This window comes from Micropterus dolomieu, linkage group LG08 (assembly GCF_021292245.1).
Source record: "Micropterus dolomieu isolate WLL.071019.BEF.003 ecotype Adirondacks linkage group LG08, ASM2129224v1, whole genome shotgun sequence".
NCBI lineage: Eukaryota > Metazoa > Chordata > Actinopteri > Centrarchiformes > Centrarchidae > Micropterus > Micropterus dolomieu.
Window position 1 is genome coordinate 18,117,921 of NC_060157.1, and position 27,101 is coordinate 18,145,021.

Sequence of the window (27,101 nt, forward strand, 5' to 3'; positions counted from 1 at the left end):
ACACACACACACACACACACACACACACACACAGTTGTGTTTCCAACACTTTAGAGGACATTACATTAATTCCCTGAAGAATTATCCCTAACCATAACCACTATTTGTTTAAACCTAAACCTACCCCTAGCCTTACACCCAGTTTTCACCCTAAAATGTGATGATTTATATTATAGGGACCTGCATTTTGTCCCTATAAAGTAGGTGAGTCCCCAAAATATGACTGTGTAAACTGACCCCACAACATAGGGTAGTAATACCCACTCACACACAGGTACATATTCAAAAGGTAACCCTGCAAACTCCTCCAGGAAGGTCAGTGATTTAATGACAAAGCTTTGATTTACCTATTATTAAAAAGTGCTTGCAGGTAATGTGTACAGCATACAGTGTTATGTTAGTGACCACACATTGCCAAATGAAGTTAAACAAAAATGAAAAACAGTGGATTACAGTGGAATAATAAGAAACATCAAGTACTTAGCTTTCATTTCAAATTAATGCAATTTGTTAAGAAAGAGCAAAACAGCAAGCATTGAAATGTATCTGAAAATACACACATCCAATCCATCTAATCCAACCAAGACGCTCATTATAACTATGAAATTATACTACTACTACTGATACTGCTAATATTTCTACTTCTAATAATGATAATGTACAGTTCTATAGTTCAACATGTGTAGCATTTTTCTCTGATCTTTTGTTTCCATCTTGTGGTGAAATGTTGGAATGACAGTCTCTCAGCAGTTTCTCAGCTGTCACCACACTAACAAAAACCACCTTATTCTCTTTGTTGGAAACAAACACATGCACACATCATGCCATCAGACAGATGTTTTAATAGCTCAACCCCAGTGGTGGAAGAAGTACTCAGATCCTTTATTTAGAAAATGCGATGATGGTGGACAATTGATGTATTTAACACAGAACTGATGCCCTCTGCTACACAACCTGCAAATGGCCTCGGACTCCTAAACAAGCTCTGGGAGGCCTCTTTCCCCAAACATCCTGTCTCTACTTTCTTCTGAGCAAAAATAAACCATACCAGGACTCATACCAGGATGACATTAAGGGAAGTTAAGTGACCATTGTCCCATTTTACGATGACCTAAACAAGTCTGATAACTCTGAGAGGATCACAAAAAGTGAAGTGACAATGGGCCAATTTATGACTATAAAACTCACTTATCTATTCTCAGGAAGACATCTGGACTTCATCAATAACCCACACAACATACAGGGAGTCAAATGTACAATAATTGATATAGCCACCATGTTTAATTAGTGTCAATGCTAAGTGTATGCGGTGGTGCAGTGGTTTGCACTGTCGCCTCACAGCAAGAAGGTGGTGGGTTCCAACCCTGGTAGCCCCAGCCTTTCTGTGTGGAGTTTGCATGTTGTCCGTTTGGGTTCTCTCCAGGTACTCCGGCTTCCTCCCACCATCCAAAGACATGCAGGCTAGGTTAATTGGTGTCTCTAAAAATTGTCCTTAGGTGTGAATGTGTGTGGTTGTTTGTCTATGTGTGGCCCTGCGATGTACCCTGCCTTTCACCTGATGTCAGCTGGGATTGGCTCCCCCTGCCACCCTGTACACAGGATAAGCAGTTGACAATGGATGGATCTAAGTGTATCCGCTTCTTGTTTACACTGGTCCTCAATCATTTGTCATTCAAGGCTGTATTTATTTTCTTTTGGCTGATCAATAGACAGGGCTTAGTGTAAAATTGAGCTTAATTTTAAGTAGACTGTACATTAAAGGTGGGGAATGCTAATTAAATTACTGCTGCTTTAACATATTGGTTATTTACTACATATTGGCATTGCAGGCTGTCATTTGGCTATGTAGGATATTCGCAACATTTACTACTGCAAAAGTTTTATTTTTACCATGACTTCTTAAAATTATAGTCAAAGCAGTGAAGCCTCTGTCAGGATATTAACAAGAAGTAACATGATATCTTATTTGCATAGGGAAATCCACGCACAATCACATGAATAGGGACAAAGCACTCTTAACATTCATTTCCTGAAGACTTAGCCTAACCCTTATGGGTCTATGGTTCCAAATGTAATGCTTACCAACTGATAGCACTTGTTAAAACATAGGCCAACAGCCAACTGCCTCGAGGGCATTTGCCTTGGCACTTACAGAGATTGATTATCCCTTTGTGCAGGTGTGTGGGGAGACATACAAATCTTTGAATATTTTGATTAGGCATGTGAACATGATGCCTCAGCACTTATGTGATAATTTACATTTTTTATGTATGTGTGTAAGGATGTGTATTGACACATTCTTTTGCAAATAATTCGTTATAATATTTCTGCATATAAGCATGTTTTTAGAGTCCTAAGGTGTACCTCCAGACTGCATGGGTCACTGTTGCCCACCTTTGAGATTGATATGTTGCAGGATGGATTTTACTGTTGAGCATATCTATACCAGAAGATTATTAAATGGAGTAGGGGCAGTGGCAACATTATGCAGATCTGTTGCCAGTGCTCTGGACTTGTGGAATTATAGCAATCTAAGAACCATTTGAATCGTAACCCAACCCTAACCACATACACACCAAAGGCCATGATTGTTGTTTTAAATACTTGATTTACCATTGATACCAGGCAGTTAAAAGTCAAACAAAAACCTTATATTGATAACTGCTTTTGCTGTTGTTGACAGTCATTGAAAGAGAGCTTTTTAACAGCAGACACTTTGAACCTTGGAAAGGACAGGTGTAATGATTAACCTGGATGGTGGGGCAGCTGATTAGATATGAAATGAGGAAGGTCTGGAAAAAGTAATTACAACCACCAACAAATACTGAAATTAACAGGTTGAGCTAGAGATACAAAGGAAATGGAGAATAGGGGGAATGATAAATGAACTATAATTTACATTATACATTTCTATATTTACTTTTTAAATATTACTTTGAAAATATGACACATGTTTTCACATTTCATCTATCTTTCTGTGTCTTTATCTTTTTAAAGTCACAGTACATAAAAAATCCACATAGTGCATTTAACAACAAATAAAAAAAACAATGAAAAACATGATATTTTGAGTGCATACTGTTGGAGATCAATACTGTGTGTGGACGTATATATCTGATAGAGAAAATAGGATCCGTCAGTTTTTCTATCTATCCCAAAGAATTATAATCTGTTTATAGAACAAATCTGTCCACACAGCAAGCACTAAACATTTTCTGAAGTCTTCACTAAGTGTTTAATCGATGACAAGGACAATTTGAGGTCGACCACCATCCAGTGACTTGCCTGTGGGTCGCCTTTCAGCACACTGACAAATATGGAGAAGTGTGTCCTGCAGGCTGTAAACTTGGGAGCGCACCATCATCCTCGATGTTGTGGAGAGCACAATACTTCTTCTCCAAGCAGTAAATGTAAATCTCTTCTAATTGTAGCACCTGCCTTCAGATGAGGTGTCCCTGTGAATCAGTATCTAATGGCGTCCAATGTGTTAAACCAACAAAAATTCAGTTGTTGTATCTTTCTATGTCCAGAGTACAATGGGTGGGGCGACCTTGTATTGTCAAGCGCTTTTTGTATAGTTTTGGTCCCCACGGTTCACTGACTGGTCATGCACTTGAACCTGTTCTTGAAGTAGAAGTTTTCCTTATGAATGTTAGCATCACCACTGGAAAGTTTATAGCGGAATTTGTTGTAGGCCTTTTGGGAGTCCGTTTCACTCCAGGGTAGTTTGATCTTTGATGCATGGCTTACAATGATGTCACTACAGGAGCCAATGTGGAGGGAGCCCAGAGCGTCAATGAAGAACTCTGCAGTGTCAAAAGAAAATTTTGTTTTGAACAATCCTAGCTTGGATTTTCCCTGGGTTTCTGTTTTTAACATTTTTCAAATCTTGGGCAACTCAACAGCAACAAAAGCTGTACTGCATTGATAAAATATCTAATATGAACTGCTTTGTTAATATATTTGATAGCAGATATTACAGATAAACTCACCCAGATGACCCTGCCGTGCCAGGCGGGGGTTAAAGCCCACCTGTTGCACCTTGTCTGTCCTCCCCATGAAGAAGTTGATGACGCCATCAGCTACTACACAATTAGGAAATCCGTCAATAACATGGTAGTAGCCAGGTCTTATATGTAAACAGTCGCCTTCTTCTCCACCTTCTTCCACTGAAATGGTGTGACGGAACGTTGCAGTGTAACCTGTCACCTCTCTCACTGCACCGCCAACCTGAAGTCATTAAGAAACAACAAATAACTAATACACTTATAAACACAAGAAAATGAGTAGATAGACATACACAAAGTGGAGTTCCACATTGCATTACACTAACACAGACGGGGAAAAAAGGAAACAGAAGCAGCCTGACACTGAGAATATGAATGTTTTCAACACATCCTTCCTTCTTCTTTTGAAATATCGTGGTATTTTACTGTAAAAAGTAAAGTTTGGTCACATCTGTTTCCTCAACTCTATATCCAATTCCAAAACCCACCAGTGTAGTACCAATGTAAAACCTGAAATGCTTCAGTTTTCTCAAAGTGTCTGTATTTGACACCCTGGGATGAGACCAGGCTCTTCAGTAACATGTATCTTAAACCATTATTCTATCTGAAACAAAGCACCAATAAAAGCCAGAAACCCTCATCCAAGATCTCTGCATATACACGGCAGTATACACGATGCACTGCTTAATGACAACTGTCACTCTGATTTCAGTCTGATACCAATTCTTAGTAAACTGCTGGAAAACATGGTCTGTGAACAAATACAGAGTTTTCTTAAAACAATTTAACTACTAATTTACAGCGTGCCGATCACAAAGGGCACTCAACTGGAAGAGCATTAACACAGATGGCAGATGATTGCCTTAAATATATTGACAATAATAACTACTGAACTTAAAATGTTTCAATTACAGTTATTTGTCTAATGGAAAACGATACGTATTTTATAGAATTTAGTTTTTCAAATGGGAAAGAGTTACAATGTGTACCACAAGCAAGCTGTTTGTGGCCTATTCTCTATCTTCATTAATGACCTCTTGTTTTAAATTAAGGAACAGCAGTTAAGCATAAGCCACAGTTTAACTTGTCTGTGTAGAGAATGCCTGTGAAACAGGTAGAGCAAACTAAACCAGTATTTTCAGACAGCAGTCGTCAAAAACAGTATAGGAAGAGGTGTGGCAGTACGAGATGTGCTACATTTATACCACAACAATACATTTCTCACATAGTTCTTACTCATTTGGATTGTCAAGTACGTCACATAAAGACTTTGCAAAACTACTGTTAGTCCAGAATAGAGCCGCACGACATACCAACATGATCAGAATGCACATAAACTTAGGTTGGTTACTGATGGGGGACAGGACAGTTATTTCTCTGCTCTGATTTTATAAGAAATAGTCCATCCAGAGTGGGGCGCCACGACTGTAACAGGCAGGCAAGAACCCCAGTAGCCAATAGGGGTGGTAGAAAGAAAAAGAATAAATCAAATTAAAAAAAAACAAAGACTCCCAGATGCACCGCGATGCAAACGCAGAAGACCCCGACCCAAATGCCAATTGACAACGTAATGCCGACGGAACGCAAAAAGTGTAACCCGCGGAAGAGCAGCGCCCCCCCCACCCACCCAGCACCCAGCACCCAGCACCCAGCACACAGCACCCCACCGCCGCGCAGCAAACAACCAAAATGCCCAAATGCCACGCAATCATCAACACCAATGCACAAGTGACGAGCCCAACGCGCACACTGCGCGAGCACGGCGACACCCAATGCCCAGCAGCCCCCCGCGAATCCCGCGTGCGAGGTCGGGCAAACGAGAGAGAGCAAGCGGAATAACACGACAGCGAAAGCCAGCGGAGAGAAACACCAGCAGCAAGTCAACTCATCATTGTTATCATTTATCTTGATCATTGTTATTTCTAAAGAGAAGTGAGCAATAATGTGGAAACTTCTCCCCAACTGACACAAAAAGAAGGAAGTTGTTGATCCTTAAATACAGTCTTTGGGTTTCATTTACAATGGTGCTGGTACCCCACGAGCTACAAAAACATAACATATCCTCAATTAAAAACAGCAAGCTCGCCTTATAAAAAGACATGACACAAAAAAGTCAGTGCCCCACTTGGGCCACTCCAGTCAAAAGTCTAGCCACACCACTTATGAGTATGCGGTTCAACTAGTATGCTGACTTTCAGTATTAAAGGCCAACTTATTTTTTTTCAACCTTGACTCTATTTCCTCATGAGTGACTAATAGGGACAAAACATTTTGAAAGTGCTCCAGTATGAGTGAGTGCAGTTCAGCCGGCAGAAGCAAAACCACTGCGTCCACTCAGATACAAAAACTAGGGATAAAAAAGGTCCATGTTGATATTCAGCGAAGTTATTCTTTAAGTGGATTGGGCAGTGTTCTCATCATATTGGGTGAGCAGTGTAAGTTTTTAAAGACACACACACATTGTATTGCATCTTACCAGATCCAAAGTGGTCTTCTCTAGGATGTCCACCATTTTCTCCAACTTGGTGTTTGCAGTGAAGAAAAAATCATCATCCACCCAGAGCACATACTTAGTGGTCACTTGAGACACTGCCAGGTTTCTTCCTGCAAACCAACCCTGTATAGATAAAGGGGGATCAATGCTCATGAACTGAGATGTTTCATCATCACAATGCATGATACTTCATAGAGATATACACGTCTTTACCTTTCCAAATGGCATGATGTAATGTTCAATGTGAGGCCCGGTCACTGGCTGAGGGTGTTCATTATCATCTGCTATCACTATGGTAATGGTGGGATAATATTGCCGTATGCTGTCAATGAGATCTTTGAGTTTGTCATAGCGTAGAAAGGTCTTGGTGGCGATGGTAACAAGAGCACTAATATTGTACTCTATGTAGAAAGAAAAAACACACAACAATTATCCCATGAAGTGACCTTCTGTGACACGCAATGCTTTGCATCCAAATAAAAAATAAAAATATAACTGCCCACAAACCTTTTTGGTATCTAGAGTTGTAAAGTGCTGGAATGGTTCCATGTCCAACTTTAATGGTGAAAAATGACTGGTGACTTTCAGTTGCAAATTGAACTGCAGAACAAAAACAACAACTGTGTAAATATAGAAGGAAATTAAGCAATTGTTTTTTTCAGACACCACTGAGCCACTTTCATGCACCAACTCTGAGCCCAAAAGATTTGCACAGACACAGACTTCAAATATCTTGGGAATTACACAGCACTTCCTGTTCAAAATTTAGAGAAAGATTTTCCCATGAATCAGTTTCTGTCCACTCCTCTTCCTTCCTGTTTTTTCCACGCAGTTTGGTCTTTTACTTAAAATAAAAAATGCCCGACAGATCTAATGGGGCTGGGCTTTTTGTGCTCTCTGTAATGTTTATGGACATTATGGAAAAGCAGAAAAAAGCTTGACATTTAGATGTTCTCTTTTGTGCAGAGGTAGCCTATGATCTGTATCGCTAGAAAGTGGGTTTGTGGTTTCCTCTTTACTCGTGTTACACTTGTAGGCCGTTTCAGAGCAAGAGACAGTTGCTGAAAGTGTTGCCAAAAGCTGAGAGCAACTGTTTTAGACACTACCTGCCAGCAAATGTAGTCCAAGAGCCTGTAAATATTAGCATTAAGTCTAGAAAACAGATACTTTTAGCATTTGACAATATTTACATTTACTCATTTGGCAGATGCTTTTATCCAAAGCGACTTACATTTGAAAAACAACACACAAACAAGAGTAAAAGAGAAAAGTAAGAGATCTATGAGTAATAATAGATGTAACAAGTAAGACAAGTAAGAGCTATTAATGCATACGCCATAAATTGGATAGATACCAAGAGGAAGCTATAAGATTTAACAAATAGTGCAATCAAGACAAGCGAGTTGTAAGGAGACAGAAGAAGAAGAGTACAGGAAGTACTAGTGGTGTCAAGGAGTAAGTGTTCTCGGAAGAGATGAGTTTTCAAGAGTTTCTTGAAGTTAGATGCGGACACCCCAGCTGTGATGGCAGGTGGTAGCTTGTTCCAACATCGTGTTGTTTCACATGAAAAGAGGCGGAAGTGAGATTGCCTTGTTGTGTGTCACTCTGTATACAAGCATTAGTGACTTGAATTTCATTTGGGACACAATGCTTAGACGGTGAAGGCCACTGAGTAATGGAGTGACATGAGTCTCTTTGGGTTGACTGAAAACCAGATCTACCACTGTGTTCTAGACCATTTGCAGGGGTTTCACCAGACAAGCTGGTTAAACAACAAGGTTTCTGCTACACCAGCTAACCCATGAACTATATTTTACATAATTAGATCCAACAGACCTTGTTGAGCTGCGGTCAGACTTAAAATAAATACACTATTTTCAAAGCCAGTATGTCAAAATCTATGCAAATAACTGTGCAGCAGGTATATTAGGACAGTGTGTGGATATCTGATATCTTGTCCGCATGACAGGGGTTAGGATCACAGCCAACAGCATATTAGTCATAATATTTGTATCTCATGCAAAAGCTTTGGCATCCCATGTTTTACATTAGCTGTGTTTAAAGTACCTTAGTAGTACCTACTTTTTAAGCAACTAACATGTTTCGTCAGCCCGTTGTTGCCTGCGCATCCACCGCGAAGATTAGGCAACGTAATTTTAGAGTAACTATACATCAGTGATGACACCATATAAAGCAACAGACAGACATCATTATTCCTGCTGGATTTCGTCCTCATCAACAAACGCTCAATAAGGCCTGTACGTGACTGGTCCATCTGTCGTATGCTTTCTTCTGTAACTGCATGTTCATGTGTCAAAGCAGCTGCAGATTGTTCAAAATGGTGGTTGAAATACTTGACCACTCAGAAATGTTCAGCACTTCATGCCCCCACCCCCAAATTGGTGTTCTCAAAAAATAATTATGAGATTGAATCTGAATGCAGTATATTTCACAGATCAGATTTACATGTATTAATTAATTAAAATAATCTTCACCAGTGAGCCTGTATCACCAGTGAGCCTTAGGATGAATAAGTAAACATGACATTCAACTTTTAGCATTGCGATAATATCCACATGCTAACTTCACCTGTATCTGCTGTCTTGGGATGGAACACAGTGTTTGTATAGGTGACGAACTGCAGCTGCCTGTTCAGAGCAGAGAGAAGGGGACCTGACAGTCTCATGTGCTTCGCCCCCTCCCCCTTAACAGAGACCTTGTCCACTGTAGCAGCGACATCAAAAGTCCCCAGTGTTGCTGTCAAAGATACCTGTTACACCATTTGCATGGTTTTGAGGAAAAAGGAACCAAAAAAAAGTCTAAAACATTTATGCAAACAACGGTTATGTCAACCACAATGAAAAATCCAAAATAAAGAAATTACCATGTGGTTTGATCTTGCTTCTTCTTTAAGACCCAAACCTAAAGAAAGAAAGCAATTATTCCTGAGGATATCAACATGGGATGATGGTGAAGCATTTTACTTACTTACAGACTTAAAACAACATTATGTAGTATTTTTATCTTAATATAACAGCTTCAAAATCTTTTTGATGATACACTGACTTATAATAGGGGAAATAATGTCACTATCATTGCCTCTCGGGACTGGGGGAGCTTTCTATGGTGTTATGTAAGATAGAAATCCCAGGATTTCTATCACAAGAATGGCATAATGCCTTACGGCACCACAACTCTTTGGCAAAAAAGCTATAGGAAGAAGCAGAAAGTATAGAATGTACAATGTAAGTTCTTTGGAATAAACTAGCTCAGTATTCTCAGTATGGATATCATAGCAGAGAGTGGCACTCGGTCACTCTCTTTCTCTTTTTAGCTTCGACCGTCACGCCAGACAAGAGTGCCTCTTTGCTCTCTTCACCCCTGCCATTAGCTAAGATTATGTCCATAGTGGGCGAGCAGGCGACATACACTGCAAAAACTAAAATCTTGGTAAGATTAATTGTCTTAATTGAAGGCAAAATATACTTGTTTTTTGTCCAACAAGATATTTCTTCTTACCAGGCAGTTTTATGTTAGAGAATTTCACCTGTTTCAAGTTTTTTTGTCCTTAAGTAGCAAGTGAAATATTCTTGTTCTGTTGGCAGATAATTTTGCTCATTTTAAGTAATATTTCCCCCATTTTAATGCTTTTTTTCCTTGTTTTTGAGAGCTCAGTTTTTGCAGTGTAATCAGGCTCAGCAGTCTCTATGGAGGCAAAAAGACCGCAGAGGACGTTGATGGAGGAAGCTACGAAGAGAAAAAGAGAATGACCAAGCAAAAGTCATGGATAAGAGCTTTATGTTATAAAAGGCTGGAAGACTTTCTGTGTACACAGTTGGACTAGCAATTAATGCTGCTATTGTCACAACCACCCTGCCGTGACACCTGCCCTGTGACAGCTGGTGTGGGAGAAAATATGGTTTGTTTTCTTACAGTTAGTTGAATGTAGTGTGCTTGGTGCATCTTTGCTTTTGTCTGTCGTTTTGTGTTTTCTCTCTCTCCCTCGGTTTCCTTTCACCAGTGTAGCCTGTGGGCATAAACCTGCTCTACGGTTTTGGCACCATCTTCACCTGCTTGCTATCACCAGTCACACACCTGAACATGATGCCAATGTACAAGACTAAAGGAGGATAAACCAGAATTCCAGTCCCTGCTCAATCATTATGTCTTAGCATTGTACTCTAGCTCTGAACTTTTTCCTTATTGTATTTTGCTCATCTGTTGTTTTCTCTGTTGCCTGCTTACCCTCCTAAACTACCATCTCCCTGTCTCCAGGAATCACCATATCACCCTTCATTGGACCAGCCTGCTTGCTCAACGGATCTAGCCCCACGTTCCAGCCACACTCTCCACCTGTGTCCACCTGTATTCACACCCTTACCCACTCGCTCCACTCATCTGCCTATTTGAGCTTGCTAAGACTGTATTCACGATAAATCTCCTTGGCCGATCCTGCTATGTTTCCAGTCTGCTTCTGGGTTCCAACCTAAGTTCTGACAGCTATGTCTTGTGTTCTCGCACTTGCTTGATATTTGGCTGTGTTAGCTAAGTTGCTTGTTTTTGATCGTGATGTAATCACAAAAATGCACGTGTACAGCTGTACTTATTTACAACAGCTGTGAATTACTCTCTGAAACTGAAAATCCTCATCTTACATAATGCTTGCTTTAAAAAAACAAATGCAGGCCAAAACATAGGTGAAGACATAATGTTAAAGCTGTTTCTTTGATATTGTGTGCTGTGTCATAGTAGATATGCTGTTACCAGGAATGATGATTGTTTTGAGGGGTCGCACCTCCACGCCCTGGGTGGGATACTGAAGAGGATTGTTGGCTTCAGTTACAATAAGCTCATTTGCAGGATTGTAGGACCTTTAGATACAGAACAGAAAGTAAAGTACCTACATTATTTCATCACTTCTTCTTTTTATATCAGGAATTGCTCAGTTAACCACATAATGTACACAGAGAAGACAGATTGAGAATTTGCTGTATGGATCTAGCCTTCAGGATGTTCCCTGGTGTTACAATACAATGTGACAAAATTAGAAAAACAAATCAAGATATACTACATTAAAGAGTACATCCAGTTACATTTAAGTAGTACTATATCCTATGACCTGTATGACTGACAATAACTTCTGAAATAATTTGTCGGTTAATTATTTAGTCTTTTGACAGAAAGTTTATAGACAACAAGTTTGGTGAGTGAATCATAAGATGTCAATATTTAAAATTGAATATCTTTGGGTTTTGGACTGCTGGTCAGACAAAACAAGCAATCTGGAGATATTTTCTTGGGCTCTGGGAAATTGTGGCAATCTTTCACTATATTCTCTCTATTTACAATTATTATTAGCTCCACTAATACGGAGAATCTTCATAGACATGCAGTACACAGGTTTACATGCACCCATGCATCTCTCTGTTTTCCTTCGCCTGTGGGCGTAAACCTGTTCTACGGTTCTGGCACCATCCTCACCTTCTATCTGTCAGCAATCACACACCTGACCTTTTTTGCTCATCTGTTGTTTTCTCTGTTGCATGCTTGCCCTCCTAAACTGCCATCTCCCTGTATCCAGGAATCACCATATAACCCTTCATTGGACCAGCCTGCCTGCTCACTGGTTCTAGCCCCATGCTCCAGCCACACTCTCCGGCCTGCCCTGCGACCTTGTCTACCTGTATTCACGCCCTTACCCCCTCCCTCCACTCATCTGCCTATTTGAGCTTGCTAAGACTGTATTCACGATAAATCTCCTTGGCCGATCCTGCTATGTTTCCAGTTTGCTTCTGGGTTCCAATCTAAGTTCTGACAGCTATGTTTTGGTGTCATGTGCATGTAATGCAAAATACAATGCAAAATCGATCGACCCAATAGATTCCTGAGGCTACAGGACAGCTGTTTTCAAGTAGTATGGAAAAGCCGGCCTGTTGATTTGACCTTTGCACTTCATCAGACAAGTAAGGATGCTGATTGGCTGCAGTGAGTGCAAGGACAATGGTATGCTAATGTCTGATAAGAAGCAGTAATTTCCATATCTAGTGAATGCTAACTCCGACGGGTTTATACAAACCCTGCACGTGCTATTTCCGCTCCACCAGTTTCTGCAACAGCATGTGAGTAAATGGGTCCCCATATGTAAAAATATAATTAGAAACTTGTTCAAACTGAACTGTCTTTTCTCAACAGAACTGTAGCTGGGTACATTGGATTTCTCTAATCCTCTTACTTGAATATGGAAATCTGGTTATTCTGTTTGCATGATGTTAAAGATATCTGTTCACCACAGAAAGCTGACAGCAACCAGGTTACCCACGTGCATGCACTGCCTTTACTTAATAACTACATTGCAGTGAGCATTGCATATAACCCCTCAGTGTAAATTTACATAGAAATATAGACTACCAACACTGTTAGAAGAGGTTGAAGGACAATAACAACAACAGCAAAGCACATGTCAGTGTACAGCCAAAATGTGAGGAAGGTCTTAAAATAGACAGCACTGTTACTGTGTTGAGATGTTGCAATGATAGAAGGGTGCAATGATAGTCATGGCGTGTCACCAAATGAAATTTACCTCCTCTGAAAGCTGCTGTACTCCATAGCTCTGTGACGCTTTATGCCCTCAGGATCAGGATGGGACTCTAGGAAGGCATTACTGAGGTTTTGGGCCCACACACGTGGAAAGAGCAGATTGGATAGCGGCAGCTGAAACGTGTCCTTATCAGCCAGACATACACATGTATTTTGAGCCAAACGACTGTGTCAGAAAAGAAATGGTATTGAGTTGATAATATAAAAATGACAATTCAGAATATAATTTAGACACAAAAAAATCCATACATGCTGACTAATCACACACCATGCCACCTCCTCCTTTATGTGGTAGGGAATGTCACGATAGCCACTGATGGTGTCTCCAATTTTCCCATCAAGGAGTTTCTTTAATGGACTATCCTGTCTTGGCCGGATGTCAACTACTGAGCTGGTTCCAGGGCTGCTAGCATAAAACAGAGCTAGCAGCAGTAGCACACTGATCAAAATCAGTGAAAGACACTTCTTATAGGTGATACGCATCTAGAATGAAGAATAAAGCGAATGTCAAAACGTAAGCAGTATAAGGACAACAAAGGGGCGTAGCAATTGTGGGCTCAGGGCTCTACAGTGCATTTCACTCGCATATGCCCCTAAAAATAGATATGCGTCAGTGAACAGTGTATGAAGACTACAACCTACCTTAATCCTACTCGTTCCCCTTGTGCTGTTTTACATCTGTTTTATTACTGTTATTGTTATAAATACTGATCAGCAAATCTTGTTTACATAATGTGTGGTGTGGGTTGTGTGTGGTGTTGCTCGTACATTGTGTATCCATCCCTGGTACAAAAACTACAAGTCCCACATTCCACAAGCCGCAATGTGCCAATCACAGTAGAGTTTTCTTTGATGACTGTTTTTACTCAGTTGCAAATTGGCTTTAGATGCAGACAGCAGTTGTCTATCGCAAATTCCTGTGTTCTACCGCTCTAACGTTATCCATCACTCAATTAATTCTTTTGAGCTTTGTTCCCTCCTGGCCTATCTGAATTGTGTTAAGTTTTGCAGTCTCAAAATCAATGTATAGTAAATGTTAAGTTGAAGGTGCTTTGGGTAGTTTTTAGAGATATTGGTAAGGTTTCAGACTGCAACCAACAGAATTACCCATCCCATATTTATGCCTGAAAATAAATTACAATAATGTTAGGTATCTAGCAACTGGTTGTCGTTATCAGGCAAGCTATTATCTAATTTGAACCAACTAAAACACAAAATCCCACTGTGTTTCACATGATTTTAAGTAATGTTGCGTGCGTAATTGTCATAGCCTACATAAGCAAATGGATTTTCACGGGAAATCCGACCAGTCCTTCACATAGACAGGCTGTTATAGGCAACTGAGAAATTTGGTGATTACCTAAATTTTTAGGTGAGGTTACAACCCTTTGACACATAGTTAATAAAAATGTGAAAAATAAATATAAATTCTGTTTAAAGGTACATTGTGGTGTTTTTAAAGGTGTGTGGCTGACTTAACCTGTTACAGCTCAAAGTGGCCTGGTGGTCTAAAAATATACTGAAAAGATCTTAAAAGGTATTGAATTTTTCTTCAGGACAAAACAATTTGACTTCAAATTTTCGTTGTGCAATCTAAAGGCACTGATGATAAAAAATTGGGCAAACTGAGTTTTTTTATTTACTCAATGTCATAGCCTCACCTCCTGCAAAAAAGGAAGTAAGCTCTGAATTACAATCGTCATTTGATTTACCAGACATTTTCTCAGCATACTCCACACTTAATGTACTGGGACATAACATATAATTTACGGGTGTTCTCTAGCGCCACATAGGGGATACAGGAAGTGGTGTTTAAATCCTTCCTGAGGCATCCAAAACGTATGATAATTTAGAGCCGTGTCTCCCTACTTCCAGCCACTGGGTCACAGCAAAGCTTTAATAATAATAATTATTGCTATTACAGAGCATATGTGGCCTATTACTTACTGTAGATTTTCTGTTAGTAGTGTTATTAAATAAGCTATACTGTTTACTCTGTAACCTGATTGTTCTCTGTGGAGCTTGTAGACCACATGCAATCTCATGATCTTAAACTGGTAAAAGGAACCTCTGCTCCCTCTGTATCTGAACAACACAACATCTATAAGCAGAAAGTCTAACTAAGTATGTAGTTCAAAATCTATCTATCTATTTGTGTATGGGTTTTTAATTTTGATTTGTGGGCTTTGCCTTCGTTTTATTTCTTTTAGTGTGGTTTTGCTCTGGTCAGTCTAACCTACAACTCTTCAAGTGAACGGGATGTTACAGTTAACTGTTCTGTAGGCAACTATTCAACATCTCAAGAGCAAGAAAGCTAGTCAACCCCCCAGATAACCATGATTGTCAAAGGGAGTGACTTGTATTCATACTGGACACATTGTAAAAAAATACAGGCTTGGTCATTATATTGGTCATTTATTGCTTTATTCGCAGATGTTGTCACAGCACAGTATGGCTGATTTAGTGTCAAACTAGTTCTTGAAGTCACTGACTGACGTTCACCTTCCGTAGCCTATAGAAAACACGCAATCCCAAACTTTAGCCGTTTAATTCAAAACTCATTGAGTGTCAGATTTTAAAGCAGTGGAAGTCGGTTAGACATAACCTTCCAAAATACCGAGTGTTCGTACCATGGTTCGCACACGTAGGCCTACTCCAAACGCGTACATTGGTACCTTATATCTGTAAACAGGGGAATGTGACACAACGTGAAAGCTCTTTGAGTGCTCGGAAGACTAGAAAGTCGATATACAAATGTAGACCATTTAGCCCAACATTTTATTTGGGTAGCCTAAATATCCTTCAAGAAGATCAAGAAGAAAGCGGCGAAACCATTAACCTATTCCTATTCAAAGTAAACAAAAAGACAAGAAGAAGAGAGATGAACATATATCTTACTTTTGTTGCATCCGCGGGGTATATATTTCCAACCTCTGATCAAATTAGAGAAACTCGTGTGACAGCTTTGACAGCTGTTGTGACCCGGGTTAAGCATGCGTGTGGGATTTGGGTTCGGTAAATGCACGGCGTAGCCACACCTCTTAGGCTAATATCATTTTATTTACATACCCGGGAAAGGTAAAACTTCATACAGTTTATCAGTTGAAACGTGTGATTTAATGGTGGTGGTTTGTCCCATCAACACATTAGACTTAGCATTAGGCTACATTCTGAAACATGTTTGGAAGCGGTGCGCGCATCACATGCCACCGTGTTTCCATGAAGCCTTCTGGTTGTGGGTGTGGTGTCGAAAGGAGGAGGCATGTTGCTCACCGGAACATAGGTCATCTGCATTAAATCAGACACAATGTATTCAAATCAGAGTAATTTTATGTCGTCAAACATGTTTGGAGGGGATCTTTTGAATAATTGTAGATGTTATAGACAAATTACACAGTGGCTTTAATTTATTAAGGCAAGAAAGACCAGTTCAGATTAACAACTTCAACACAACTCAGCATTTGTGGGTCTGTCAGGTGTCTAATTCCTACATTACATGAATTGTTTTTCATGTACTACAGAAGTGTGGGTTCGGTCAAAAGTCCGTTTAACTTTCCCTTCTATTTTCTATGAAATACTGTAACCTGCTCAGCTATTTTGGCAAGTTTGAAGGGTCATGTAGAACCTGTGTGTGTGGAAAAAAAAGGTTTTTATTCACTCATTAAATATTTTCCTATCTTTAGGCTATGTTACTCCGTGCATATCACTTAACAGTCTTTGTGTTCTCCATTGATTGATGTATTGTGTTTAGTGGTTATGCAGCAGCTCAGACAGATGCTTCAAGTTTATGCAGTCTAAGGTTGGGCCTGAAGCTTCAGATGGACAGCATTGGAAGTAGTACTCAGATCCTTTACTTAAGTAATGTAACAATACCACAGTGTAAAAATACTCTGTTGTAAATGAAAGTCCTGCATTTGATATTCTACTTGAGTAAAAGTTCGCATTACCAGCAAAAAGTACTAGTATCAAAAGTACTCATTATGTAAAATGGCCCCTTTCAGAGTGTTAAATTATGACACGTTTTAAAAATCTTATGCACAAAAGATACTAATTTGTACACACAAGTTATTTTCGTGTGAGGCAAGATAAAAATTAATAATTTTGGGGGACTTCTGGAGCTCTCCTGTTACATTCGTTCTTGGTACTTGTTGACCTCATGTAAATCCCAGCAGAGCTCCAACATGAGTAATCATCAACATAACTGAAAACCCATGTGAGGGTATGAGAGGCCTTTAATCTATAAAAAAAATCATATTCAATACGTTGATCATGTGTTTTGAATTAAAAAATCAAAGCAAGTAGTAAAACGTTGGCTACAATATTTCCCGCTGAAGTGTATAGGACAAGAATGATATGGAAACTGGACATAGACTACTTGAGTAAAGTACAAGTACCCCCAAATTATAGGCTAAATACAGTACTTGAGTAAATGTACTTTATCATTTTCGACCACTACATATGGATTCATGTGACGCGTGTAAGGTGGTGAGGTGTGTAGACTGTTGCCTAAGGCTTGAAGATGTTAATGTTGTAAGCTTTGGTAGGGTGACACCTAGTGGCCGAGATTGAGAGAAACGTCTTTACTTCTCTTTCTTTCGTGTTCTCTCTCAGCATATGTAAATGACACATTTCACTATTAATAAATACACCTTACACAAACTTAAACCATAAGTTAATTGCCGTTCATGCATTTCAGGACGCGAAAAGCGGCTTCCTCTACACGTCACCAGCAGCGAGCCAATGAGAGGCCGCAATTTTCAGAGCTTTAGCCCGTGATGCTGAAGAATGTAAATCTGTAGGCTACGGTGGCTTTCCTCTTACTAATCATCTTATTTGGCGACGCAACATAGGGACGACTTCAATCAAAAGCAATACGTCGGATGAATGTGGCGATATAACTGACAGGTGCAGCAGGCAATCTTTCGCTGCGTAAGGCGTTGCAAGCATATCGTGCTCACAAATGACTGATCCCCCAGCAGAGGTAAATAACACACATACGGGTGTAGATCTTAAATAAACATATTTTTGCTGACTGGAAATGTAAACACAGCTGCGGCCGTGTATTAATGTTTCAACCGAATTGTATTTGTAGCAGATCTGTATGCCACATGGCCTTGTTTCGCTGTCCTAGCAATCACAGTCGTGGGGGGGGGGGGTTGCGTATAAACTGATGTAGTGCCTGGATTAGGGTAACTGGATTGTCGCCTAATTTTATAAATCTCCAGGATAATGAAGGGAAGCATCATACACGGAGAGTACATTTTTGTCATCGTCATGTTAGTCCTTCAGATTTCGGGTCTTTAAACTCATCCGTGAGGCAACAGATCGACTACTTATTTTTGGCAGTGACACAACTAACTCTGTGTCAAGTGTAAAGTCCATGTCCACAAAGTCCTCATGTCAAAATGACGAAGTGCATTCATACGTTACATTAGAGATTAGTGTACATGTATTTAAATCAGCCTGTGTCTTAAACCTATAAATGGAGAAGGCATGAGTGATGATGACATCTAGATAAAATCCTTGAGCTTCTCCACAGTGATTAATGGCACAAAGCATCATTTTACTGGCGAGCTAGTTAGTTCGATTCATCGATTCAAATAACTGTCAAGACTCATTGATTTTCAGCTAAGTGAGACAATTGTCTGTGGTTTTAGATTTTATGTCCAAATGTATTGCAATAACGCAGAGATGGAGATAAGGAAGTAAGGCAAAAATTGAGAGATGGATCTAGGTTGCAAAGCTTATAATGTGTTTTAGTCTGGGTCTGTAAAGTGTGTCCAATATGATTTTTAAGCTAACACAATGTACTCAAACCACATCAAAAACGAAGTCTTGTTGTGCGAATGCCATAGGAACTTATTGCCTTTTCTGACACAACGATTTGTAAAAAAAATAATAATGCTTGGAGTTCATCTTAAAACCTTTTTATGATTGCATAACATACCTCAATGTGCAATTACATGCAGCCAGCTCAAAATCAAGCATTTATACAAGTAATACAGAGCAATGTCAATGATCACTAGCTAGAGAGAAACTTTAAACACATTTAAAGTTGTCTATCAAGTCTGTCCCGGTGTGCTGTGTTCCCATGCAGACATGCTGTAACTGGGATATCACGGTGCTGGAGACAGTGTCATCATGAAGAGCTCCAGCTCCAGATGGGCCTTCTCTTTGGGCTTTTTGGTGGGGGCCTGCAGCATCTACTTCTTCCTGCGGCAGGTGTGGTTTGAGAGGAGCTACCCCATGCCGTCAGAGGCTCAGGAAAAAGCCACACCATTATGGGAGAGGCCAACCAGCTGGAGGAAGGAGGGAGCTGCTCTCATCAACCTGCTCCACCCTCACCATGCAGGTACTTTACACTGGTCCTCTACAGATACACTCATTTAGTGACAAATAGAGTATTTTCTAGTAATTATTAGTCTCCATATCGCTGTATTATAGGCAATACTATTTTGCTTAAAATTCCATTATGGGCACAAACCTCATATATTTGTGAGTGATTGTGCAGGCAAATATATGTAGGTGAGATAATGGACTGGAAAATAAGTTGGGATGTCTGATAGCTGGTGATAGTGGTGGTGGAGAAGTGGAGAATCATTATAATACACTACATCACAAACTGATATGATGAGCAGATAGGGAGAGGGACACTTGGATTGGTTTGGAAGTAGCCTTGGAGACCAAAAAACAAACAATGTTTATATAATTGTGTCATGTTTTGGTCCTTTTAACTGTCTTTTGATGTCTTTTTAGTCTGTTGAGTCTTAGTGCCACTGCAGGAAAATTGTGCTTGTGTCTTTTTTTTATATATTTTATTTGTCAGGGCCAATGCAGACGAAACACATTGTAACAGGTTACAATAACTTTGGACAAATGTGTTGCATATAGGGTTTCTAGCTTAAGCTAATTTGCAACCCCTGTCCCTGGTTAGGCTACACACATCACCATTACCCAAACCTTCCACAACAATCGGGAAAAAAATAAAATAAATAAGCACCTAGCAAAATGCGGTAGAATGGACAAAAACACGGGAAGAATGTGGAGTAAACTGATTGGATATGGAGAAGCCATGTTCATGTGTGAGGAGTGCCAGGGTAGTGCAGTATTCCTGGTAGAACTACACATACAATAGCTCCACTGCAAACCAGTTAACGTTTCGTATTGCACTGTTTGCTGTACCCCTCTAGGTGAAGACAGCTGGGTGGCAGATATGTTGTACCAGAAGGTGCGTGTTCTCTGTTGGGTGATGACAGGGCCGTATAACCTGCAGACCAGGGCCCGCCATGTCAGGGCCACCTGGAGTCGCCACTGCAACGTGGTGGTGTTCATGAGCTCTGTGGAGGACCCAGACTTCCCCACTGTGGGCCTGGGCACTAAGGAGGGCCGTGACCAGCTCTACTGGAAGACCATTCGAGCTTTCCATTATGTCTACGAGCACCATGCGAATGAAGCAGATTGGTTCTTAAAAGCGGACGATGACACCTACGTGGTGGTGGACAACCTGCGCTGGATTCTGTCCAACCACACCCCTGAAGAGCCCATCTACTTTGGTAAACGTTTCAAGCCTTACACCAAGCAAGGCTACATGAGTGGAGGGGCAGGATATGTGCTCAGCAAAGAGGCCCTCAAGAGATTTGTGGAAGGGTTTCGGACCAAAGTTTGCACACACACCACCCCTGTAGAAGACCTAGCACTGGGGCAGTGTTTGGAGAAGATGGGCGTTCTGGCAGGCGACTCCAGAGATACTTTGCATCGAGAAACTTTCCATCCATTTGTGCCAGAGCACCACCTAACTGGCAAGTTCTCCAAGAGCTTCTGGTACTGGAGCTATTGTTACTACCCAATTGTTGAGGCAAGTCCCTTTACTTTTATTTTACTTGTGAGCTAGTGCTGCAAAATGGTACTACAGTACGAGTTGGTAAAAATGGTAAAAGCAAACAAATATACATGAAACCCATTCAGAATACCTAAGAATGGCGTGTCCAGTAGACTAATGGTTAAGACGCATGTTGTTGCATGTCATACCAACCTCTCTCCCCATATATCTTGTCTATTTCTCCACTGTAAGCTCTAGTAAAAGCAGGTAATAAAAGCTGGTTAATGGGTACCACCTTTAATAAGAAAAAACATCCTGTTTTTGCTTATTTAGCTTTTGATGCTTTAAGCAAATTGTAGGTGTTAGATACTAACTAAATAAATGAATTTGTGATTATCTGGCACTTTGAAATTCTCTACCTGACCCCTGTATAAAACAAGCGAATTGAAAAATAATAAGTTCATTTTAAAGTAGATGATTGCAGCAGAGACAATGTCCGGTCAACAAAAGGAAAATTGGCCAATTTGTTGCTGATGATGCAACTAATTTATTGTACTTTGCAATTAAAATGAGACGGGTCCATGATCCTGTCACACTTCCTGCCACTGTATGGATCTGCTTTGTTCAATGGGTAAACAAGAAAACAAGTTTCCTTTGAATACTATTATTATTGTATACGTTTTGTTTTTTTAATCAGACTGCAAAATGGAAATGTGATCAAAAACAAAAAAGCCAAAAACAGCAATCACTTGTTACCACCAACAAGTATTTTCTTTGCAGCCAAATCTTGATAGGTTATAGATCTGTGCCATAGACTTCTGTTGTCTAAAAACTGTTAAGATAAATGAGCTGGGTAGCAGCTTTCATCAAGATGAACATGGACACTTGACTCCAACTTACACTTACCGGCCACTTTATTAGGTACAGCTTGCAAGAACCGGATTGGACCCCCCTTTTACCTTCAGACTGCCTTAATTCTTCTTGGCCTAGATTCAACAAGCTGCTGGAAACATTGCTCAGAGATTTTGGTCCAGTTGCTGAAGACATGTCGGCTTTACGTCCATGACGCGAATCTCCAGTTCCACCACATGCATTTGAGTACATTGAACTCATATTGTTGTCATATTCAAGAAGCCGGTTTGAGATGATTTGAGCTTTGTGACATGGTGCCTTATCCTGTTGGAAGTTGCCATTAGAAGATTGGTATACTGTGGTCATAAAGGGATGAACATGGGGCAGAAAGTGTGGCAACGTTTTCATATCTTCTATTGTCCAATTTTGTTCACCTCATGCCAATTGTAGCCTCAGTTTCTTGTGATTTGCTGACAGGAGTGGCTTCCGGTGTGGTCTTCTGCTGCTATAGCCCATCTGCTTGAAGGTTCGATGTGATGTGCATGCAGATATTTTCTCTTGTTCTGACCATCCCGTGTAAACCCTAGAGATGGTTGTGCGTGGAAATCACAGTAGATCAACAGTTTCCGAAATACTCAGGCCAGCCCGTCTCGCACCAACAACAATGCCACGTTCAAAGTCACTTAAATCACCTTTCTTCCCAATCTGATTCTTGGTTTGAAATTCAGCGAATCATCTTGACCATGTCTACTAGCCTAAATGCATTGAGTTGCTGCCATGTGATTAGCTGATATAGATATCTGCATCAACAAGCAGCTGAACAGGTGTACCTAAGTAAAGTGGCTGGGTCCTGCTGTGCCGTAGCTGAATTAGTCCCCAATAAATTTACTAGTTATTCCTGTTTGAGAAACGTCTGCTAAAAACCTCAGTTCCCAGCTGTTTCAGAAAATTACTTAGCTTTTAAACTTTTATATATATTTGTGAACTGTACAACAGATGTACTGCAGGCCTGGGGCTGGGTGCCACAAAATGGGGGAGGAACAGACTAGCATATTGTTGGTTTCAGTCTATTCGTGGGATTTGTAAAATAATGTTTGACTTATCCTGTCAAAGAAATGCTAATGAGAAAGTAAAATCACATGAAAGGTGCTACATGTAGCATTTTTATACAATAATACATCTTTTTTTTTGTTTGTTTGTTTTACAATGACTTAGTACTAGTAATCACAACAATTTAGACAATTGCTTGGCTCCTCGTGTCAATGGAATAGTACTTTATTTGCTCATAATCCTGTTCAAATAATCTATTCAAAATGTTCCTACTTGAAATTCTCCCTTTTCATGTATTAGTTATTTCTCAGTAGTTAATAGTTGTTGGAAGTGAGTATTGTAAGGACTATTCACTGTACAAATGAGTAGTCAATTTCTCTTTTGTGATCTTAAGCAATGTTCAGGAAAAACTGATTGCAGTGTAGTGGATAATAGAGGCTGCCACATTTGACAATTGGTTTTGTTTTTTTATATGTCTAATAGTTATTCATGCTAAAAGGCTACATGTCGCATGTTAAATTTTTGAAAATATTTTAACTTTTATCTTTTTATGAATGTGTGTGCCATACAATGTGCTAACATGTATGTATGTTTGTATTTGTGGTGGGTGTGTTATTCTTCCTCAGGGTCCACAGTGCTGCTCTGACCTGGCAGTGTCCTTCCATTATGTTGAAGCAGAGCTGATGTACACACTGGAGTACTACACCTATCACCTGAGAGCATACGGCTACAGGCCACGCTACCGGCCCTCCCTACGCCAGGGTCTGAGCCACGGCCCACTCTCACAGACTGCCGTGACTGTGAGAATTAAAAGTATTCAGGAGGGCACAGATGTAAGGAGTCACGCTACTCCAGTCTTCTCGGTCAATGAAAACCAAACTGAAGCGGAGACGGAGTCAGAGAAAGAGGGGAAAGACAATCTAAACTCTCGCTTTACTGAGAACAGGACTGCAGTCACACAAGACAGGCATCGCTGATTCTGTGTTTCAGCTGGGGTTGAATGTGTGCAGATGTGCCAGAGAGGTGTATTAGGCTGCACAGTACTTTGGCTGATTAGTGCTTCCTTCTTACAGGGCTTCCATGATCCAATCACAGTATATTCCATCCAGTATGACACTGTAAATGTAATTTAAATATGATTCAGTGGCAGCTCCATATGGCTATTGTTACCCTGGATTAATATTTTAGTTTATCTTTATTATGTTAGACATAATCAGTATTTAAATGTATGAATTTGTTACGTTACACAGTCACAGATGTTTGAGCTTGGACTTGATGCAGCAAGAGGCCCATAGCCTATTATTTCAATGTATTTTACAAGTACCTGATCAGAGCCAATAATACAGTACCGGGTGTATGAAAAGATTTTTATCATTCTTAAGTCATTATTTTCAATTTATTTCTTGAAATGGAAAGCAGCAACAAATGGCAGTGTGTGTCACAACTTCAACATAGCTTCTTTTCTATTTGGCCTTTTTGCTATTCTGCATTCTTCATTTGTTACTTTTCTGAAGTTACATTTCAGTTATATAAAACTTAAAAAAAAAAAAATTACAATAAGATTTTGTCTTTTAATTTCCTTTTGGATACTTTGTGGTTAATTACTTAAGACAGACTCGTCCACAGCGAGCAGTAATTCAATGTTTGTTTCAGTAAGAAAAGCTACAACTTTGCTGTGAAAATGTTGAGAGATATGAGATGCTCTGATATAGAAGTGCGTACTTAAAACCCTCTGTGCTTCTGTTTGAGAACACTGTAGCTTCTGAAGAACACAGTATTATATAAAGCCCCGATGAATCCCTCTTTTCGTGTCATTTTATATAAACATTGGAACAAGTATGATTGAACATTAGTGTCTGTACTAGAGCCGAGTTTAAAGAATCACTCAAATGGCTGGAAAATGCACAGATTTTTAAAATGAATAAATTATGTATAAAAATGATGTTTATTTTGAACTTTAAAGAAAAAGAATAACATGATAAAGAAATGTTGTATGTATCAGCTGTTACTTCTAATTAGGTTGTATCATCAGATAAAACAAATACAATCTGTGTAGTTTATGGTCACTTTCGTAAGCCACCTGGCAGGTTTACAATGTGAATCGTTATCATTCAGTCATTTCCATCAGACATCTAGTTCATTGTTGGTGTTCTCTGTGGTCTTCTGTCATTGTTTTGTGATGAGAGCTGCTTCAGTATGTAGTGTCTACAGCCCCTGTAGAAACCTGCAACAAGACACATCATACATGTGTATATAAGTACATGGTTTCATCCTTTATTAGCAGGTTAGTCATGGTCCATCTACTGAGTGAAAAAGAAGAAACACTCACCTCAGCCTGCACTTGTTGAGAAAAATGCCTCTCCTTTCTGGATACTCTCTCCTCCAGGGGCCATTATCTGTGAGAGCAGATATTACAAGATAGTCCCATAAAGATATGCTGCTGTGTGATGAACACCAGAGAAAATCTTAAATCTGAATCTGAATCTCCAATGCCAACAGGGTTATTGTGGATATTTCACTCTTGTGAATTGCCAGACTCACCAGACTCTGAGTTTCTCCTTCCCATGAGACCAACAAAAATGTCATTCATTTCCCCTGATAAGAAGAATGAGAAGCATTTAATTGTGTTTTATGATGATTTCAAAGAATTTAAAGAAAGCAAGTACTTTATATCACTACTAAAGGTCTTACGTTTTTGTGGTGACTGTACAGCGTTTCCATCTGATGTATATAAAATGAAATCAAAAAGGAAAGAAAAGAGAGAACAGATCATAACTAAATTCCCAAATATACGGTAAAATGCACAACACAAAATCTATTGTCATCATTTTGTTTATTTAGTATATTATTATTAACATTAAGATGATTATTATTACAACTATAAACTTAAAATTACTGTAACCAGCGGGCTACGTTTGTCAGTCGAAATGAAGACTCACCGGCACTTCTTCTGCCCATCAGACCCACAAAGCTGTCATAGTCCAAATCGCTGTACCTCTTCAGAATGTTCCTCTTGATGTTGTCCAGACCTGCAGTCTGTTGCAATTATGAGAAGCAAAAAATCAGTTTGTGTTAAAAGATGATCTGAAAATCTGCCTGGTCGGTACGCGCCAGGAAACCTACATCTGAAGTTGATCTGCGCGATCCGGGCTCCTCGCATCTGGACTGGCTGTATCGAAGTTTCATGACGAGGAACAGAGTCACCAGCAGCAAACCTCTCCTCATTTTCTCAGCACCACCTGTGGGAGAATATTTACAGCTATTCTGTTTTGTCATGTCGTTACCTTACAGACAAAAACATCAAGGAACCAATTGTACCTTTTGCTCATGAGCTGCTCCGTAATTGGTGCGTAAAAGCGCGCGGTGTGAGGTTAACAAATATATAGTTCATTAAACTTATTTTTACATCTATTTGGTAAATTACTTACTTGATCTGTCTTGTCTTTTGTATGCGTAAAGCATACGAGAGCATAAGACAAAAATATGAGGGCAATAATTTCAGGTTGTCCCCAAGTGTTTCCTCTCCAAAAAGTCATGGTAAATCTTCAATTGACTTATCCAAAACGGAAAAAGACAACTGTCTACAACAGAAGAAATATATAAACATGTTACTTAGGCTTTTCGAAGTATGTTTTCTTTACCTGTTTTCAGTCGAGCAGGTTATTTGGTAAAAGAGTCAGCTGCGTGCGCCCTGGTGCAGGTGAAAGTGGAAACAGATAGATCCTGTAGTGAGATCACTGATAAATGAGGCGTCCAAGCTTTGGGGTAATAAATAATAGCTGGTTACCTGCGTAACGCCAATCAGCAACTGGAGCGTAGGTGGGGTATCAGCTCTTATATCACGTTGTGCTGAAGGCTACTCATTGCTGGTTATGATGCTACTGAGAGCTGCTGCCCCCCCCTACCGAACACGCAGGCAAACTCATCATCATCATGAAAAAAACGTCTTGTCAACGTCATAAGGGCATAGGTTCTCGGACTCATCCCTAAACATATTTGGAAATTTTCTTAAAGATTACATTTCAACCACAGTTGGCAGTAGTTTGAGTTAAAACCTGAAAACCTGACCTGTGTTAAAAATACAGATGTCTCATTTATCCATCTCTTTGCCACCATGCTCCTCTGGGTGCCTTTCCACTCCACTGACCGGTCAACATGGTCACTGTCAAGATCCTAATCTTTTTAGGAAGTAATTATATAGATAGCAGCTGCCTCTGCATGTCACTATAGAATGTGATGTGTGAACGTAGAGGTTACACAGCTGTGTGTTTGTAAATGACTG

General features: G+C 39.8%; 3 protein-coding genes across 3 annotated transcripts; 1 reads left to right on the forward strand and 2 right to left on the reverse strand.

The window, feature by feature from the left end:
- Positions 1-2,588: 2,588 nt before the first annotated feature.
- b4galnt1a (beta-1,4-N-acetyl-galactosaminyl transferase 1a) lies at positions 2,589-16,307 on the reverse strand. The gene is made up of 11 exons (XM_046057696.1): positions 15,997-16,307; positions 13,367-13,581; positions 13,082-13,264; positions 11,266-11,372; positions 9,386-9,423; positions 9,091-9,271; positions 7,009-7,101; positions 6,715-6,902; positions 6,484-6,624; positions 3,993-4,230; positions 2,589-3,806 (listed from the first exon to the last, which is right to left on the reverse strand). Exons 2-11 carry the CDS (start codon positions 13,579-13,581, stop codon positions 3,595-3,597), a joined length of 1,596 nt encoding a protein of 531 aa, XP_045913652.1. The 5' UTR covers positions 15,997-16,307; the 3' UTR covers positions 2,589-3,594.
- Positions 16,308-17,823: 1,516 nt separating this feature from the next.
- On the forward strand, positions 17,824-24,761 carry c1galt1a (core 1 synthase, glycoprotein-N-acetylgalactosamine 3-beta-galactosyltransferase, 1a). Its single transcript, XM_046055250.1, has 4 exons — positions 17,824-18,079; positions 19,196-19,450; positions 20,289-20,953; positions 23,446-24,761. The coding sequence occupies exons 2-4, from the start codon at positions 19,240-19,242 to the stop codon at positions 23,794-23,796; spliced, it is 1,227 nt and encodes a 408-aa protein (XP_045911206.1). The 5' UTR covers positions 17,824-18,079; positions 19,196-19,239; the 3' UTR covers positions 23,797-24,761.
- A 105-nt stretch (positions 24,762-24,866) lies between these two features.
- Positions 24,867-26,592, reverse strand: tac3a (tachykinin precursor 3a). The gene is made up of 7 exons (XM_046055251.1): positions 26,461-26,592; positions 25,943-26,058; positions 25,759-25,855; positions 25,511-25,540; positions 25,361-25,414; positions 25,149-25,215; positions 24,867-25,043 (listed from the first exon to the last, which is right to left on the reverse strand). The coding sequence occupies exons 2-7, from the start codon at positions 26,042-26,044 to the stop codon at positions 25,025-25,027; spliced, it is 369 nt and encodes a 122-aa protein (XP_045911207.1). The 5' UTR covers positions 26,045-26,058; positions 26,461-26,592; the 3' UTR covers positions 24,867-25,024.
- Between the last annotated feature and the right edge of the window lie 509 nt (positions 26,593-27,101).